The following is a 21,091-nucleotide window of genomic DNA, read 5'->3' as shown; positions in this document are numbered from 1 at the left end:
TAAAAGAAGGGCAATACAAAGTCAGACAATACCAGGAAACATAAACGAAAAGGCGATTGAACATACAAACAAAATAATTTACACACTAGGAAAGATAAAACAAACAAAAAATGAAATTGACTAAGATTTCTCTGAATGGGTTAGCAGTTCTGTATAACTAAATTAATTCTTATTTTCTCTACTTAAAAGTGTTAATGTCCCTTTGTATCTGCCGCCTCTTTTGTTTAACAATTATATGGTTGTCTCATGTCTCTTTGTTTCAAAACACGCTGATGACGTTACGGTCAAATGACAAAATTATGTATATGAGGTGGTAGACAAAAACCTTCAGCCAATCATAGGACGCCTTACATCCAAATTAAATTATATTACAATGATTACTGCTGTACCTCTAATTTTGACATTTTTACCAGATATGTCTGTTTGTTTGACTACATATTGATATCGATATAATGGAATTTTATGTGATTGTCATACAAGTGTGAAGTTTAGCTAGTTATAAAATCAGGTTTAATTCACAATTTTTACATAAGGAAATACACGTTCCAAGTCCGAAATATGAAAGTTGTTTTCCACTCGTTTGATATGTTTGAAATTTTAGATTTTTTCGGTAAACTGTCGTAAAATTATAAATTCTGTTGACAACATTTGGTAAGATGAAATTTTGTGTTTCTTATTTAAAAATAACATAGATGTCAATGAGAAAGCACCAAAAAAATAGTTTACAATCTGAAATGGAACGATTTGTTTTTACTTTTATGTTATTCTGTATGTCCATGGTGTATACTACGTCAACTGAGGTCAATTGAGGTCTATATTGTAACTTCCATTTATGACTGAAATTTATATCATCTTTTTTCTTCTTCCTTTAAATAGCAAGTGAAAATACCAATGTCAGAACCATCTCTGAACCTTTTAATAAAGAAGATGGACAAAGACGGAGACGGTGAAATAGATTTTGGGTTTGTATAAAATAAGGAAAAACAACAACAACAAAAATGCATTCGTCCAAAAATCTTTTGTGTATTTACCTTTATCAGGAACGCTCAAGGCGAAATATTTGAAAATCAAGGATATATCTATAACAGAAAAATTTGGAAACGATATGATTAAAAATGACAAGAAACTAATGGCCAAATCCATCTAAGGCGAACTTTGCCTGAGTTAGTTAAAACATTAAATTCCCAATATTTTCTATACTAAAAATACTAAAGTAATTAAGATTATAACACACTGTTGACTGTTGTAACCTATTTCTTTTTTCCCCTTTTATGTCTGTTTGTATTGTTCACACATCATCAATATAATGGAATTTGATGCGACTGTTATACTAAAGGTTTTGATAGCTAGCTATAAAATCATGTTAAATCAACCATTTTCTTTCATAAGACAATATCTGTACCAAGTCAGGAATAGGACAGTTGTTATCAGTTCGTCATGTTTGAGCTTTTGGTTTTGCCAATTACATAGGAATTTTCTGTTTAGAATTTTATACCCCAAATATACACATATTTTGGGTTTGTATAAAATAAGGAAAAACAACAACAACAAAAATGCGTCCGAAAAAAATTCTGAATTTACCTTTATCAGGAACGCTCAAGGCCAAATATTTAAAAGCCAAGGATACATCTATAACAGAAACAATTTGAAAGTGTATGATAAAAAAGAACATGATACTAATGGCCAAATCCAAATAAGACACACTTTGCCTGAGTGAGTTAAAACCTTAAAATTCCTAATATTGTCTATACTAAAAATTTCCAAAGTAATTAAGATTATAACACAATGTTGACTGTTGTACCCTATTTTTTTTTTACCTATTATGTCCGTTCAGGTTCACACATCGTCAATATGATGGAATATTAGGCGGCTGTCATACAAGAGGTTTGGCTAGCTATAAAATCATGTTAAATCAACCTTTTTTTTATAAGAAAATGTCTATACAAAGTCAGGAATATGACAATTGTTATCAATGCGTTATGTTTGAGCTTTTGGTTTTGCCAGCGTTATATTTGAGCTTTTGGTTTTGCCATTTACATAGGAACTTTCTGTTTAGAATTTTCCTCGGATTTCGGTATTTTTGATATTTTACTTTTTAGAAAGGTTTGCTATAAATCTCGTCAGTACTAAAGTATTCAGACAATTCAAAATTTACGTAATCAATTAAAACCATACCATAGAAAATTATGTACACATCTTCCACGTTTGCATAGTTGTACAACGAATGAAACACATACATCATTCACAAATGCAATCTCTTAAGGTACAGTACACATTCCTTCAACACGTATGTATTACATAATTGACATTCGGTTAGTGTTCTTATAGTTTATTTTTATATTGTGTTGTAACAGTTCCAGGTTAAGGGAGCGTTGAGCGCTCACGCACATTTTTAACGCAGCCACATTCAGCACGTAATTCAGGAATTGTTATTGGTTCATGTCTGTCATATTTGTTTTTCGTTAATTGTTTTCCTATAAATTTGGCCGTTAGTTTTCTTAATGAAATTTTTTCGTATTTTTAATGTTTTAGCCTTATATAACTGGCTATACGGGATGTGTTATTCTCATCGTTGAATGTCGTACAGTTGCTTGTAATTGCTTACATCTAATTTATTTGAACTAATTTTATGTTGTATTGAGGTCTAAGGGTTTGTTTACATCCATATAATGTATGGATCTTGTTATCAAAAGTTCGTTCTTACACCATTCGTGTAAATGTTCTTTAAACATATTTTACACATGACAAACAAGTCAACAAATCGATTAAAAAAAAGTGTTATATATATTTCTGAATGAATTTTTTTAGGGAACTAATTTCAGCTCAAAAGTTGCACAAGGAAAAATTACGTGAATTTTTGAGAGCTGAAGTTGATTTGGAGAACACCGAAATAGGAAGAATCGACCGGAAGATAAGAATGGTCATGAGCAGACGACACTTAATGAAAAAGAAGAAAACAGAAATGAAAGATCTTCTCAAAGTTTTAACAAAAGCAGCTAGACCCGTAGAAGAAGACATACCCGTCGAAGAAAAAGTTGCTAAGGATCTTAAATCTACTTTACAAAAAGGCTTTCCTAAAATGGCAAATCTTATGAATTTTCTTCCAGATATAAAACAAAGATTGTCACTAGTCGCTCAAACAGATGCAGAAGGAAACAACAGCCAATCAGTAGACACACCAGAAGAAACCAAGCAATTAGTAGACACATAAAAACAACAAGCATTGAATATATTTAAAAGTTATAAAATAAACCTTTCTGTCGTAAAAACGACAAATGAAAATATATACGTTTCAAATAATTAACGATACAGCGTTCAGGAATGATCATAAACAGGGTTAAGGTTTGCAAAACCCCTCAACATATGACATGGGCTTCTACACGTTTCTGCATTTTGAGTTGATTAAGCGAAATTAGACTTCTACATGAAAATATCTCAACAAAAAATCCGTTTCAGCTGTTCTTGATTTATATTTGTTTTATGATGGTTTACTGAAGGTGAGATAAAGAGCAAGCCTGAACTTGGATATTAAATACTTAATTCGAAAGCAGGATTATCATTGACATTTAACAAAACATGTAAAATTAAATAAATTGCGAGTTCAATTATGTAAATTATGTTTGTTCTTTTTCCTGATTGCTGTCAACATATAATATAAATCTCAGTATGATGTAAGGAAATGTTTACCCTCCCGGAGCACATTTGATCATCCTCGGTTTATGTTTGGGTTCGTGTTGCTCAGGTTTGAAATACAGATGTCTATAGTGTGTTTTATGTATTTTATGTGGTTTTGTTTGTTAGAGACATCTGTTTTCGATTTGTTTAAGTAGTCAAACTACTAGCTAGCTGTTTCACTTGACTGTTAAAACTCCTAATGTGAGTTCAATTCCTGCACGTAGCAGGTGCACTTGACTCTAATCTTTATTGACTAAGATTGGCCCGATAACCTAACAAAGGCTTCCTACACCAAAACAAACTGACCACCAAGAAAATACATTGCGCCATAGATGGTGAGTTGTTTCCGTAGCACTCATATCAATTAATCTATTCTCATTTGGTTGTTTTTGACATGTTTACCTACAAATGTATTGTGTTTGTTTGGTTTGTTCACATATCGTTGTCATTATAATGGAATTTCATGCAACAGTCATTAAAGTGAGATGTTGAGCTAGCTTTAAAACCAGGTTTTGTCAACTATTTCCTACATAAGAATGTCGTATGGTGACTTATAGTTGTTGTCTGTTCTAAATCAGGAATATGACAGTTATAATCCATTCGTTTGATGCGTTTGAGCTTTTGATTTTGCCATTTGATTCTGATGTTTTTGAATTTTATTCAAAGTTTGGTATTTTGTGTATTTTACTTTCTGCTTTTTCGGCAATATTGTTGTTAGTTTGTTTTTGACTTAGATAGCCATTTAAGACCGATATGTCAATGTTTAGTTCATTTTTGTGACATCACAAAAAGACAAGTGTCTAGATTATACCAACCTGCTCATTAACAAATAATATTTTCATTTTGTTTGCAAACCTTTGTAGAATTTTCCGTGATTAAATTTTAAATATATTAGAAACTAAGGTTTCAACTCCCTAAGGTATAAATATTGATACTTGATGGATTTGGCTATTTCTTTAGATCCTTTTTGGTAATATAAATCTTCAACTGTTTCGGTTTTTAGACATCATTGGCTTTATAATATTCGGCTTTGATGAAGTTAATTCCCGAAAAGCGCTTCGGACGCATGGAATTTATGACGTGTTGTTTTCATTTTTTACATCAATGATGTGGCGAGGTTTAACATAGAGGGCGCCAACACTTCACTTAACATGTGACAGCAGTGTAACGTCAAAACACAAGAACAAATAATGCAATACAATAAACGTAAAACAAATGTAAGAAGCAGCCAGGAAAAAAATGAAAATCACTCAACTACAGGCATCTGACTTTGGACAATATATGATCAATATATGAATGTGTTTGCTGGCGCTAAACCCTCCCATATTCTGGGACAATGATATAATAGAATGAAATGAGGATAGACTAGTTTAATCCCGCCACATTTTTTATGTGATGTTCCAAGTCAGGAACTTAAGATTCAGTGTTTGTCGTGTGTTGCTGTATATCATATTTGTTTTTGTTCATTGTTGTTTACGTAAATCAGGCCAGAAGTTTTCCCGTTTGAATAGTTAAACATTTATCATTTCAAATGGCCTTTTACAGCAAACTATGAGTTATTGGTTATGTTCATTAATTAGGATCGTATGGTGACCTACAGTTGTTGACTTCTATGTCATTTGGTCTCTGGTGAAAGTTGTTTCATTAGCAATCATACCACATCTCCTTATTTGTAGATAACTATTAAGATCGATATGAAGCAGGAAAAACACAGGCCATACGTTGCAAGAAATATATGCATCCCTCTCAACAAAAAAACCCTTAACATTCTGATCTGAGAGTACATGTATATGAAAGATTTAGAATGATGTGTGTGACTATCGACTCCTATTATGGCTACAGAATAAATAATAACGAGACGAGTCTGAAAAAAGCAATAACCAAAAGCCAAAATATTGATTAAATACCAAAACATATACATACACATAAAAGATAAAAAATAAAAAATCAGTGCTTCAACTGATTCTTAAAAAAAGCACATATGTAAAAACATCAGAGTGATATCTATAACAAAAGGAACTAACAAAATGGCTTCAGGCGACATGCAAAGGTAAGCAGTCGCAATGGATAGCTAATATAAACTCCAGACATGTTCTACTTTCTGCCAAAGACGCTAACATCATGAACATAGTAATTATAATATCGATATTGCTCCGTTTGGGATTCACGTTTGGGAACATTTGTTTAGCTATGGTGAAGTGTGAGCCGAATTTATGTGTATTCAATCTTGATTTTTAAAATAGAGCACAGTCATTTGAAAGCAAATGCTAGGTTAATTTCCTGCCTTTTATCAAACTGTTTAAGAACTACTGTAATTCTACGTTATAATGAAATTCTTTTGAAAAAGAAAATATCGGGGGATGTTTGTTTTCGATAATTTTGCAATCCAGTTAGAATCTTTCACTTTAATTAAGCCTTTAAGGACGATCAGGGTTTGGTACAAGAGAAACACCAAAGATAATCTCGCGAACAAATTTGGCATTTCATGTCCCTTAATTTTAGCTCGACGATCTGAAACCATTTTTGTGCTTATCATATCTCTTTTTCGTTTTGTTATTTCTATTTTAGTATGTACAACTTTTAAATCATGGAGTTGATTTTCTTGTTTGAATTCATTTTACATTTTGTCATGACGGGACCTTTAAAGATTACTATTTGGTACGAGTTTTGCCATACAGTGACCTACTGTTGCCTACAAATTCGGCTTTGATCTATTGGTGGGAGGGGCGTCTAAAGGACAGTCATACAGTACCATATTTCCTTAGATATGTACTGAGTTTTACCGCCATGACACATCTAAAATCTAATTGACCATTTACAATAAAAAAACAGTTAAATGTATAATAATTCTTATATCATTTGCATATCTGTAAATACTTGAATTGGATTGGTCAAGAAGAATTTTTCTCTTGGTTTACACTTCGATAAACCATGTTTCCGAAACTACTTTTGTAATCTATTCATGCGCGATACACATTCTTGCAGGGATACTGGGATTTTCAGCAAGTTGAGATTATAAAACAATGGCATAACAGTTGTTTCTATTCTAATACATATATAACCAAAAACAAAGAAATAAAATAAATGCACTAAAGCTTCGAAAATGTATAAAAAATAAAATTTAAATAAAATTCCGGGAAATTCACGACTGATTTGGCGAATTTACGTCATGGCAAAACACGACGTCATACGATTGAAACTTTCAGACGGAAGATTATTAGGTTACTTGTACGCTTCAAATTCGGATGGTATCTAATTGAAATGAAGTGTTTGAGGTGGGTGCTAGTTCATTTTAGATTCTGCTGCATTTATCGAACATTTTTTTTTTTAGAAAATCAAGATGGCGGCGTACTCTTTAGTTACGACATGTCATTGTGCTTCTGATGGTACATATAGTAGCCTTCAAAGTAATAATGTAAACTAATAATCGCGTATGTTTGGCTGAAGAACTATAAGGATTAAACACATTTTTTCTAGAGGTTATTGATGTGTAACCCGGGTCTCTAACTCACAAACTTGACATAAAAGTCCTTCGGACTTTTATTCAGTTTGTGAGTTAACCGCCCCGGTTTACACAGCAATAACCTCTAGAAAAAATGTGTTTAATCCTATAATAAAAACTAAAAGGGATCATTTGAAAAAGAAAGTTTGTTATTTCCAATAAAAATATTTACACGTATTTTGTTTTATAAAAATAAAATTATCGTTGTCTTCGAAAAATATATCTATCGCTCCGTCACACTCATCACCTAACAGAGAAATACACATCTTTACCCAAATCACTGTAAGACAAGGTCGGGTTATTAACAGGTCCAGTGTAAGGCAAGGTCAGTTTATTAACAGATCCATGTCAGGCAAGGTCAGGTAATTAACAGGTCAATGTGGTAGGCAAGGTCGGGTTATTAACAGGTCAATGTGTAAGGCAAGATCAGGTTATTAACAGGTCAGTGTAAGGAAAGGTCAGGTTGTTAACAGGTCAGTGTAAGACAAGGTCAGGTTATTAACAGATTGGGTTATTAACAAGTCAGGTAATTAAAAGGTCAGGAAATTAAAAGGTCAGGTTATTAACAGGACAGATAATTAACAGGTCTGTGGGTTTAATGCATTTCATGTCAAAGGAATATTTTAGATTGGAACAGAATATTCATTGCCGAAGGAACATCATGTTTTCAGTCGATGAGTTTAATGATATATCATGGGAGCTACACGTGTTTGTCTGGGGACTGAAATATCGACAACAAGTGAATAAAACTTTACTTTGAGGAAACGAGCAACTATTTATTTTATGTGATTGAGATAAAATGTTATTTTGATTGTGTATTCAAAGCTATGTATAGCGATATATCTAAAATAAGAGTTATAAAGCGTGTCTTATAAGACAAAATATATAATTACATTGTTTTTTTTTGTAATGAAAAACAGACACTCAACATATAAAGATGACAAAATGACAAAACATTTACGGAAGCAGTGAAACATTTTCAGTTAGGATAGAATGTTGGTGAAAAGTTTCTATTTGATAAGTCTTTATTAGTATTCATTATCTTTGTGGTAAAAATCAATTTCAAAATCTCACTCCACTCAATGAACCCATTTTTCCAATTCTGTGGAGAGCTTTGATTAACAAAAGCAGTGTTGGTTTTGGTTGCTGCTTCTTACTCCAGATCTGCAGAATCTCCTTAGTCTGTTCCAGCAGTTTGGTTTTATTTTTATACTGTATTTGTTGAATAGTAGTTGAATCTAGATCCAGCTCGATGGCAAGTTGCATAGAACTATTTCCAATATGATTCGATAAATCCAAAAGTAATTTGTTTGATGGAGGGTTGTTCAAAGTATCTTCTGGGATACCTAAACAATAAAATGAGTGTACTCCAGAATAGTTTGGTCAGTTCAAAAATGTATAAACAGGTACAGTCTTTGTAGTTTAAAGAGACATGCATGTTGTTTTAATTATATACACTACGCTATGATGTTTTCACTACCTCTTTCCTTCTTTTCTTACGGTTTCCCTTTATTGTCAGTACAATTACTGTGTTTAATAGACTTGTACGGAATCAAAGACTTTAAAAAATGATCCCATTTGTATGTATAAAAATACAGATTAAATAAAATGAACATATATTACCTGATACATCTGGTTTGACATCTCTAAGTACCTGAAGTAAAACGATATTACTTTAAAACATCACCAAGGATACCTGACTTTTAATTTAGTTCGCAAGATACTCGAATCAAAACATTTAGAAGACTTTGAAGAGTAAAAACAACACATTTCCAGGATCTCGTGCTAAAACTGGCTAAGGCAACTAATAACAGGGATTAATGTTTCAAATGAATGATTAACCCGTTTATTTGAACTTATTTTATTTCAGTGTGTTGGCATATAGGTCAGCATATACAGTTGGTGCATTCAAGGCGTTGTTCGGGATTTAATTTTATCAAGAACGCTTCAATCATTCCATAAATATATAGTTAAATTTGTCAATACAACGGAATTATAAACAACCGTCATACAAATGAGAGGTTGAGCTAGCTATAATACCAGGTTTAACCCAATATTTACACCCGAACACTCATGTACCAACATGACCAAGTCAGGAATAAAGCATTTTTTACTTGTTCAGTTGATTGAGAGCGTTTGATTTTGTCAGTTTTATCATACCACTGCTGGTGAACGTTTCGTTTCCGAGGGTATCACCTCCCAACTAGTCAGCACTTCGGTGTTGACATGAATATCAATTATATGGACATTTTTATAAATTTCTTGTTTTAATTTTTTGCGAACAAATAAGGATTTTCTCATCCCAAGAATAGAATACCTAAGCCGTATTTGTCATAACTTTTAGGAATTTTTGGATCCTCAATGCTGTACAGCTTTGTTCTTGTTTGGCTGTATTAATATTCTGGTATGAGCGTCACTAATGAGTGGTATGTTGAAGAACCGCGCGTCTGCCGTATTAAATTATATTCCTGGTAACTTTGATAACTAATTATGAAAGTCTTCTTTTTTGAATTTACCTTCAAGTTCGTCTTTGGTATACATTTGTTTTGTAGTGTTATTATTTTTTATAACCTACAAAACATCACCAAAGATACCTATGACAAGTATTTGTTACGCCAGACAAGTTTAATAAACGACTGAAGATTCCAAGATAAAAAAGAATAAGTTCAAGGAATTCAAAACCGACAATATCATGGCCATTAAGAAAAAGAGATGAGAAGACAAACAACAATAAAACACAGAAAACACTAACAAAATCAAAACCGTTGTCACCACAGGTGGTCCTGAATTGTATGCAGATATGTATGTAACTGACAGTTGGAGACTTATTTACCCCCATTGTTTTAAACAACATTAAACCGCATAAATCACTAAGCAGTCAGCATAAATCATCGCTGAAATTACAACATGTACGACAACATGTGAGATAATTCTGTATATACTACAAAAAATCTCCCGTATTAAACTTGACCACTGGTTTAATGCCACTGATGGTTGAGGTTTCACCTTAAGGTTATCAGATGCAGTACATTAGTCAGGACTATCGTGTTGGCATGAATTATCATTGGTCAAATTAGTACATAACTGTTTACAAGATATTAAATTTTTCGAAATACTAAGGATTCTCTACCCAACGAATAGATAAAAGCTGAATTTGGCAAAACCTTTCGAAATTGTGTGTCCTGATTACTCTCCAACTAAGAACTTTCTTTGGCCTTTCTAAAAAACTTATTCGTTAAAAGTACTGGTCGCATGCCTGGATCATAGTTGGTACTCTTTTATTTGTTAAGTCATGTTTTGCTTTCAACTTCTCAGATCTTTACGAGAGGTAACATCACAGATTATGATTTCATCAAAATTAGGAAATACATAAAACATTCTTACCTTACAAAGCAGATGGTGACTAAGCTCTAGTTTCTCCAGAACACGAACAATCATGTGAAAAGTAAAGTTTCTAATTTTTTCCCTGCAGGACCGAATTGCTACGAGTTTAAGATCATCTGGAATTTGAAACTGAAATTGGTATTCGAAGTTTTCCCATTCGTTTACACTTAGACCTAATTCAATTGCAAGTTCACGACACTTCCCTGGAGAGAACTCTGCAACCAGTCTACGCAAGTGTTTGTCCGACGGACATCGTTCTAGTGCCATTCTTCCAAGTCCTAAATTGTTAAATTTGCTAATGAGTTAAATATTTTAGCACACACACACACACACACACACACACACACACACACACACACACACACACACACACACATATATATACTACACTTATACGTAAAAGTACTAATATCTGAAATAAAATGAAAGATCAAATTCTGAAAAAGGATGAATTTGCAGATTACCATTTTTGAGAAAAATTCCATCATAATGACGTCATTATAAACAAAACCAGTTAAAACATCCATCAAATAAATATTAAATGAATTTTAGCTGTAAGAATTTTTAAATTGATTAAAAACTAAAACATGTAAAACAAGAGGCTGTCACAACGACAGCAAACCGGATTTATTAATATTTATTTGTGTCCTGGCAATATCACAAGAACCATTACTGATGAATGGTGAAAGTGAAAATCGTCAATATCAAATTTGACCTCCATTTTGTCATCAGTATCAACATCTTAAAATTTGAAAAGCTTAGATTGAATGGTTCATGAGTAAATGCAACAACGTGAATGGAAACGCCATTTCACAATCTTTCAAGAACCATAACTCCTGAACAGTAAAAGTCAAAATCGTCATAATTGAACTTGACTTTTAATTTGCCATCAGTAACAACATATAAAAATTTCAAAAGCTTTGGTTGAATGGTTCATGAGAAAATGCACGGACACGACGGGAAACACCATTTTTCAATCTTTCAAGAACCATAACTCCTGAACGGTAAAAGTCAAAATCGTCATTATTGAACTTGACCTCCATTTTGTCATCAGTAACAACATATTAAAATTTGGGAAGCTTAGGTAGAACAGTTCATGCGTAAATGCACGGACACGACTGGAAACTCCATTTTTCAATCTATCAAGAACCATAACTCCTGAACGGTAAAAGTCAAAATCGCCATTATTGAATTTGACCTCCATTTTGTCATCAGTAACAACATATTAAAATTTGGGAAGCTTAGGTAGAACAGTTCATGCGTAAATGCACGGACACGACTGTAAACTCCATTTTTCAATCTTTCAAGAACCATAACTCCTGAACGGTAAAAGTCAAAATCGCCATTATTGAACCTGACCTTCATTTAGTTGTCAGTAACAACATATTAAAATTTTAAAAGCTTTGGTTGAACGGTTCATGAGTTAATGCACGGACAACATTTGATTCCCGCCCGCCCGCCCGACCGCCCGCCCGACCGCCCGCCCGACCGCCCGCCCGCCGTACATCCCCAAATCAATAACCGACATTTTTGTCACAAAAATCCGGTTAAAAAGCAAACAAGTTTTGTTTTTGTAAGCGTGTACTTAAATTAGCCTGTCACAAGTCAAGCATTTAGGAAAAGAAAATCTTTGATTAACGTGTTTGTGTGGTAAAGAATATGATGTCGATGTTAAAACTGTAATAGTCTTGGTAGAAATTATTCAGAACATGCAGACTCGATTCAATACTTGGGGTTTGTCTTGTTGATTTACCTGTTAGTGTCAAGGCTTGTTCAATTGTGTGGTTCTGTTGTCTTATTGATATGAACCCGAAATCTCATGTTCTCATACTAAATGCATTTGTGGATATCATTTTAACATATTTATCAATATGTTTGTTAAGGGAGTTCAGAACACACAAGGGAGTTTACTCTCAAATCAGCTGAGTGTTTTAATCTAATACTTTTAGTCAGTAGGAATCTACCTTTACAACGATCAAAATTAGTGTTTTCAAACTGTTATGTCTAAACAAACTATTTCTGTAAAATCCTCGTTTAGTTTTTATGTGATTTACTTTTTATGTAGTTCAAATTTCTTGCATTATTCATATTTTCTTTTAAACAGGTCAAAGTAAAATTTTTGTTATAACTTAATAAAAAAAAATCGAGCCAAATCTGTTTTAATCAAAGTGTTAGGTAACCCCATAAACTTTTCGTAGAAAACAACGAAAACCAAGCGAAAGTTATGCAGTGTCGATTTCAGATATCACACAATCTTGTTTAAGCAGTTATTGTGTAAAGAGGACATCCTTAATTATGAATCCGGATAGTATAAAGATGTATAAGTTTAACATATCACTTGATATACTAACACGCCATGTGATCGGGAAGATGGTTTGTTACTGCTGTTTAAAATTTAAGTGGAATACTAGAAATATGCAATAATAATGTTGGTCATAGAATCTTGTTTGTAGTTGTTAATTTGTGTCAATATCGAGGGAAAGATCAAGACATGCGCAAAGCAGACCTTCTAATAAATGTGACAATGAGGTAGTAAATTATGCAAAATTATAGAATCGAAATGACTTCTGCAGTTTAAACCTCTGATCACGGCTAAAGCCCTCATAAAGAGTGATGTAAAGCCAGTCTTGTCAATAGAGTTACCTATGCAAGTGCTGAGACATTTATCTGAAGGTTCCTGGAATAAATAAAAAATAAAATCATAAGTAAGACTTAGTATGCTCTACCGGAGCATTAAACTTCATCATAAGTGCCTGAAGGTGATCGTGTTTGTCAATATCTAATCTTATTTCAATAGTATTTATTTAATATCTATTAATCGGCCATTTATAAAAAATAAGAAGATGTGGTCATTGCAAATTAATCGTTTTTTTATATACTTCTCACTTAAATTCAGTTGTTCATATGTATTCAGTTTACATAGAGGCTGCAACTTAAAAAAACAATATGTATAAAAATTGTTTTGATTTTCTGAGGATATTTGATCTTCTCTCTTTTTGATAACTTATGCAAAAACGTGTCTATCTACCTTTTCCGAAAACCAAGCTTGAAGGTATCCAACTTCGTTTTTCTTTCTGTGCTGACTACAAAACCACGGCGAGTTGGGACGTATTTCATTGTGATGGAAAAAGCATATATCGGACTTGCAAAATACACCTAATTCAATTTCGAATGGCATTGCCTGATGTTTTGAAGAACTGTTTTGAGCATCTGACAAGGTAGAGTAGAATTGGCAAATTCCAAACATTGCCGTTGTAAGACATTCTTGAATAGAAGACGCTAGAGTTGGAATAATGTTCTTCTTGTTCACAGTATGTACAAGTGAAACCACGACTCTGTTGCCTTTCACCTGGACAGCAATTTCGTGACTGTTGCCAACTTCAACCACATAAAGATCACTGAAAAGCAATGTGTTTTCTCTTTTATTCTCTGTAAATGCATATTGCTTTACGTGCCACATGGTAACGAGGGAACCAAGGAAACGATAAGACAATGCTGGCGGTATTATTTCCTCTATAAATTTATAGGCCATGACAATTGAATTATTATAATTCCGAAACTTTTCCAAATACTTTGTGTCGTTTGTTCTGGTTATCATACATGGAACAAGAAAACGCGAAACATCTCTCAATGGTCTACTGGAAAGTTCAAAGCTAGTTCTCGGAGCGATGATAACGTCCAGATGTACCAACAGATCGACCATATATTCCTTGTATTTCAAAATATGCATGAACTCTTTTTGTGTCCACAAATGATATATATCTTCTCTGTCGATGAATCCAGTTTCTTGGATGATTTTCAAAATTCTAGGAAATCGCCCGCTTTTACACCAAAACTGCTTTTCTGTCACTATAGATCTGAGAACTTCCACTAAGTAGGCTGGTGATATGATAACATAGTCACGGAGATTTTCTACATTAAAGTACAGAAGCTTTCCAAGTGAATGCTGAACTTCTAGAAATGTTACAATTTGCTTCTCAGATAACGCCATTGATTTTTTCTTAGAATTTAATGATTTGATCTGCTCTAGCGAAATGATATTAGTACCTTCTTCAACTTTCATGGTCAACTGCAGATCTAGTGGAATCCATGCTGTTGGCATTTCTTCACCCCATCGTGGATGCTCAGTCGCTCTTTTCATTAGACGTTGTTGAAGCTCTTTAATTTCTGGATCTTCTGGATTTGTGGAGTTGATGAAGAGTAAGGGTTTGAATTCTAAATGCTTCAAACCGGCGTGTGATTCGAATATCTTTTGTATTTTATCTTCAAGCTTTCTTCGGTATGATTTGAAACTTAACTGAAATAGGAAAAAGGACGAATCATATGTACATTGATTAAATCATTACAAATTAAAGGTAACTCAAGTTTACGGTAAAGATTTTTATGGGTAATAATCAAATTCTTTTGTTTTCATACTTCATTCAAGAATAGGCAATACATATTTACACAAGCATGTTTGTATCAAATAATTGAGGAATGATCAAATTACAACAATAACTCAAACTTGTATAAATATAAAAAATAAAATAACAAAAATGCCGAATTAGGAAAATTCAAGCCCGAAAATCCCTTGTTAAATTGAAATAAAAGCTCAAACACAACAAAAGTAAGGAAACAAACATCGTGCAGAAAATGATGGATAAAACCTTGTTTTGTAGCTAGCTAAACCTAATACTTGTATCACAGTCGTAAATAATTTCTTTGTATTGAAAAATGTGTGACAAACAAGCTTGCAAATCGAAAGTTGTAACAGTATATATTAGACCTCTTTATTTCACTGACGAGGAAATGTAACACTAGGCCACCGAAAGCTGAATTAATAAGTTCAGTGCAGATGGCCGAGAGGTCTACAGCGACTGACACAGTGCATGCGGTGTTGTCTCGATATCCGAAAAGTGCAGGTTCGAATCTCGGGAAATTTGCAGTTATATACATATATGCAGACATGTATATAGCTATCTTTACTGTTTGTTGTAGAAAATTGAAAACAACACGTTTAATAATTTCTTGCGTCCGAAGCGTTTTTCTGGATTTACCTTCATCAGAAACGCTCAATTCCAAACATTTGGAGGTTTTAATACTCCATATAATGGTTTGGAGTCAAAAGATGGCATTAATTTTGAGTGGCAATCTGGAAATTCAACAGAATCAAACATGTTTATCAACTGGGACACGTGCCACCCTGATAATTTTGAAGTGGGAAGTTGTGTGTTAATTTTTAATCTTAAATGGTATAACAATCGGAGAACAATATGCTCCAGTCCCCAATTTTTATTTGTGAATACAGGTAGGTTATGTTATAATTGTTAATAGTTCTATATTACTGAAATTTGAATTTTTTGAATTGTTTTTTAAATAAGGTATTTACGTTTATATAAATCTGATAGTTTCAGAAATGTTACCGTGTTCATAAATGATACTATTGATTGGGTTTATTTGGTTCAATTTTTTTTTACACTTATCGTAAAATAATTTTAAAAAAAATCACGAATAAGACAAGACCTTATTTATTAAAATTTAATAGAAGAGAGGTGATAGATACCAAAGGGGCATTCATACTCATAAGTGGAAAATAAACTCACAACGCCAATGGCAAATAGCGGAAAAAAATAGAGGCTCTCAAGAGCCTGTGTCGCTCCCCTGACTCTACTTTGGATTTGGAAATCGTGTAAAAATAGATAAATATTATGACATAACCAAATAATGAATTTTTAAATTTTGGTCGACTTATTTCATAAAAAAATTTCCGGGAGGCCATCTTGAACAGTAAATCAACAACACTTCATCAGCATGAGTTTGACTGTCCCTCTGGTATCTTTCGTCCCTCTTTTGCACCTTATAAATGTTATAAGGAACATTCAAGTCATGTTTTGTTACATTCTATTTAGTAGTGCTCAAAAAGAAGTTCAAAATGTAAAATGTTAACGACGACGACAGACGACGATGACCTAGGTGAGCAAACAATTCCAAAAACAGCGGTTCACAAAACACAACTTAGAAAACTAAAGCCTTAGCAATACGAACTTGTGAAAAAGAGAGTGAAGGTACTAATGGCATGACGTGGAAATATCTAAATCATGTCTAATAAAAGGGAACAATATCATGGCCAAAATCAAATACGAAAATGGAACAAACACCAATAACAAACATAAATATAACACGAACCCTTTTAAGTTGATCTGTATTAAAGAAGTTAAATTACTTTCGATGCCCAACCATTTTATATTGAGAACGGGTTATAAACAAAATGTCTTGCTCTGGTTTGGGTTAAAAAATATATAATCTGTCAATTATATAAAGATTGCCGGCGCTCCTTATCCCCTCGAATCTTATTGGTCTTCCCCTTACATACATTTTCATTATGACAGCTATCATTGTTATATAATATGTATATGAGATATTATGATGCATTTACCTTCGATATCAACGAAACCATGTCCTTGTGAGTAGCAACAAATATTATTTTAGGAAACCCTTCTTTCGATCTTTTACAGAACGTCAATATTGAATTCACCCAGTGTAATAGGTAAACTGAAATAAAATAGAACAGCATACTGTAAACAGTTTTTTTTTCTCCAGGAAACCTTTGTTCGCTTTCTTGATGACTTGCAGCAATGTATTGTTTTTGCCTATGTATCCACATGTGATCAATAAAAGCAAAAATCAGTGATGGTTTTATTCGCGACGATTTATACTTTCATGTTTTACTTTCGAATGTCATGTAAATCAATAACGCGCCAAAACTTGGTATGCTATTGATGGGATGCTAATTTAATGTTTTGATTGTCAAAATATATAATGATCCAAATGCTTGGTTAAAATGTTCTTCAACTTACCAATATATTTTGCCATCCAACTATTTTGTTTTGAGCGTTATTGATGTTTCAAATTAGGGTGAAGGTTGACCCACGTTAAAACGTTTAAACCCGCTGCATTTATATGCACCTGTCCTAAATCAGAATTCTGTTTTTCAGTAGTGGCCGTTTGTTAGTGTGGTTTAGGGTCGTTTCTTGTTTCTCGTTTTTATATTGATTCGGCCGTATTTTTTTCCTGTTTGGATTTTATTACACTAGTTATAGGGGAGCGGTTTATAGTTTGCTATTCGGAACTAGTCAATGCCTCGTGTTGAATGCTATACTTTGACCTATAATTGTTTACTTTTAAACATTCTGACTTCAATTAAGAGTTGTCTCATTGACACTCATACGACATCTTCTTATTCTTATATAGTTTGATGCCTAGGTTAACCAAAACTCATTTTGTTCTCAAACATTAATGACACACAATGCCATACATATCTCTATAATTTTGATTATTTTTATGGTATGTCGTATATGACTCCTTGTAATTTAGTTCATTTTCCTACATATTATGCAGCTAAAACTTTTCAAAGTTATTGGAATAAATACGTTGCATTCATTAAATATCTTAGTGTGTTTGAAATAGTAATTTGATTTCCATTATCGACCAAATTGCAAAGCAGTGCGTCTACAGATAGATTCAATTCTGCTATGCAGACATCAACAAAAATGCATACTATGCACATTCCATTGCACTTAGATGTTTAAGCAGGTTTTGAAAGATTGTTTGTTAGTTTATTTTATGTTTACCTGCCGCTGTTGGTTTCCCAAAGTGTCCTGGTAGAAATCCAAGGTCAGATCTGTGCTTGTGTATACCAATACTTCCATCAAACATCAGAATGAATATACCCCTGCTGGTAATGAACAACTGGTGCGTCATATGATACTCTTTCTGGCCTCCAAAGTCCCAGATATCTATAGGTACTACCATCTGCTTGTATTTTCCTTCTTTAACTGCTTTAACCATTAACTCATGTAGTTTATCGATAGACATATCGCTTGAAATCTCCTTCAGCAACTTGCTGTCAAGTTGCCCCGATATCATTTGGTTTGTTTGTGTTTTTCCTGTCGATAATTCTCGGATAAGTTGTTTCACACTTGAATCGAAAACTGATGAAGTTTTTATCTTATCAGAGGTAGAAGACTGACCATCAGGTCCTTTGTGCTGATTATATTTGCTATGCTCGTCTTGAATACCCTCTAGTGTGGAAGTAGGATTATTATATCCTTCAGATCGCTGATTATCAATAAAATTGCCTTCATATGACTTCAGATCTACAATTATATCCGCAGTTTTTCTCTTTGAATCATTATGAGATGATGCATTGGGCGTGGAAACTTCTACACCTTTCAATATACCACTTCGACGATCGTAATTTGTTTTCATTTCTTGATATTCATATTTTCTTGTGGTAGCTTCTTTTGAATGGAGATTTGGTCTCTTATCATCCATTTCTCTTTTTGATTCCTTATTAGATGATGAGTTGTACTTGATTGCTTTTGCACCATTCAATGACCCTTTGTTAAGATCGTTTTCTTCTTCTTTCATTTCTGGATATTTGCATTTTTGTTTTGGTTCCAAAAGCTTTTGTTTTGTATGGAAATTTGTACTGTTGTCCCGTGCTTCAGAGGCAGCCTCAGCACTTGAAACTGTCATCAGCATATTTGTCAGTATCTCAGTGACTGCGTTTCCTATAAAACAGTATACTAATATGTTAAGATGTTCAGATGTACATCATTAATAGATCAATATATACTATACTTTCGTGAATAATAAATGATCAATCATAGTATGAAGTCAAAGTCTAAATAAAATTCAAAACGTTTGGCTTCAAATTGATTACACAACCACATACATATCAATATATAAACACAAAACTTATACGATTCAAGCAGCATGCATTCATTTATAGAGATACCTTTTTCGAAATAGATCCATTTCATTCCGTCCACGTCCATACCAGCTCTTCCCATGTAGATCCATATACCATCTGTAGACTTTCTTGATTGTAGAACTTGCTCACCGACGAGGATTTTTGCTAAACAACTCTTCCCAACAGAATTTGGACCTACAAGATAAACTCTGTTCCAAAAACTCTGAAATGAGCTATCCCGTAGTAATTCTTGTAAATCAGAAGCTGTTCCTAGCCCAAACCCCCTGAGTTGATGCCAAAGCTCATCTGAAAATGTAAAAAGAAGTTGATAGTTATTTTCTCTCTTGTGTTGTTTCAAACATTTACTTAGAACATTTTATTTACAACACGCATCGCTGTCGTCATACAGCTACTTCGACTGTTTGACAACCAAACTTAACAAAGTGAGCGGTTTTCTCAAGAGATCGGACTCGGATAGATACACGGTTGTTAGAGATGATTATCCCTGTATTTACATTCTATTATGCATCTTATGATTTTGCTGATCATCATACAAGTCAAAAACCACTTATAAACCCGGAATGAAATATTCAGCATAACGGCAGACATGTTTTCATTTATGGGTGGGACATTAACGCTCGTTTCACTATACTTATATATTAAGAGTTTTTATGTGTTGTTTTTGTGTTCAATATAACTGTGTATTGTCATTCGAAAATGAAAGTAATTGCAGACAAGCATATAAACTCAAAAAGATAACATGCATTGAAATTTTATATTTGCAACAGAAGCGCATTACTCCTACAAAAGACTCATCAGTGACGGGCAATTGACATAAAATAAAAAGGCCAAATAAAGTACAAAGATATAGAGTATTGAGAACTAAACACAACTTCCTAAAAGTGTAGCCAAATACAACTAAGGTAATCCCATGTTTTAAGTATCCGACGCAAATGTTCAAATTTAACCAATAAGAAATAATTTTAACATTATTAAATAGCTAATCATTAAAACCACATACTAAATTGTTTAAACAGCTAACAACTGGCGACAAAAAGTTTCATAAGTGTTTAAAACTTAGATGTACAGCTGAATATTGAAAAAAATGTAAATACGTTTGTAATCGGTACTTTGTATAAACATGATAAAGATACATAAATTAGTTTGTTTCGAAAAATAAGTTCGAACCTTTCAAAAACTTCTAACAAACCTAAAATAAGTTATAAAAGTTCACCAATAAAGGCATCAGTAGCATACCGCTGTTCAAAAGTCATAAATCGATTGAGAGGAACCAAATCATCTGAGTTACAAAATAAAACCTAAGGAAACACAACAACCATAAGGGGAAAACGACGAAACAAAAGAAATACTAAAATGCAACGAAAAACAAACGACAATGCAACATACATAGAAACGAACTATTAGACAATAACTGCCATATATCTGAAGTTGAACAGGACATTTTTATAAACTAGAAACTCCAAGGAGCCTGTGTCGCCCACCTAATATTTTTATTTACAATTGATGCATGAAATAATGCAACCCTTATACTTTTGCTTCAGTTTTGGAAATATATGTCAAAAACTGAATTTCCCCCTATATTCTTTTTTAGGTATGTCTGCCATGTTGGTTGGCAGGCAGGGCCATCAGATATGTTCTTTAAACATGATACACTAATGCTGATAAAGGCAAAGTTTGGTCAAATTTGTCTTAGTTGTTTTATAAAAATTTACGACAAATTGTTAAATTTGACATTAAAGGGCAATAACTCCGCCTTGGGTTAATTGACCATTTTG

At 33.1% G+C, this 21,091-nt stretch overlaps 1 protein-coding gene across 1 annotated transcript; it reads right to left on the bottom strand.

The window, feature by feature from the left end:
- Window positions 1-6,516: 6,516 nt before the first annotated feature.
- On the bottom strand, window positions 6,517-20,757 carry LOC139484329 (uncharacterized). Its single transcript, XM_071268067.1, has 9 exons — window positions 20,703-20,757; window positions 19,341-19,601; window positions 18,172-19,113; window positions 16,977-17,092; window positions 13,590-14,858; window positions 13,205-13,238; window positions 10,562-10,839; window positions 8,801-8,831; window positions 6,517-8,523 (listed from the first exon to the last, which is right to left on the bottom strand). The coding sequence occupies exons 1-9, from the start codon at window positions 20,755-20,757 to the stop codon at window positions 8,240-8,242; spliced, it is 3,270 nt and encodes a 1,089-aa protein (XP_071124168.1). The 3' UTR covers window positions 6,517-8,239.
- Between the last annotated feature and the right edge of the window lie 334 nt (window positions 20,758-21,091).

Source organism: Mytilus edulis, chromosome 8, assembly GCF_963676685.1.
Source record: "Mytilus edulis chromosome 8, xbMytEdul2.2, whole genome shotgun sequence".
Lineage (NCBI taxonomy): Eukaryota > Metazoa > Mollusca > Bivalvia > Mytilida > Mytilidae > Mytilus > Mytilus edulis.
This window is presented reverse-complemented; position numbering and strand designations above follow the sequence as displayed.

What these genes read in the sequence shown, in the direction of transcription:
- LOC139484329 (XM_071268067.1), bottom strand. Translation starts at nt 20,757, where the DNA reads ATGTCCTGTTCAACTTCAGATATATGGCAGTTATTGTCTAATAGTTCG. An exon ending in TGGGAAACCAACAGCGGCAG is followed by an intron (nt 17,093 to 18,171) that starts GTAAACATAAAA and finishes ATTTTATTTCAG; the next exon opens with TTTACCTATTACACTGGGTG. An exon ending in AAGCTTGGTTTTCGGAAAAG is followed by an intron (nt 13,239 to 13,589) that starts GTAGATAGACAC and finishes TATTTATTCCAG; the next exon opens with GAACCTTCAGATAAATGTCT.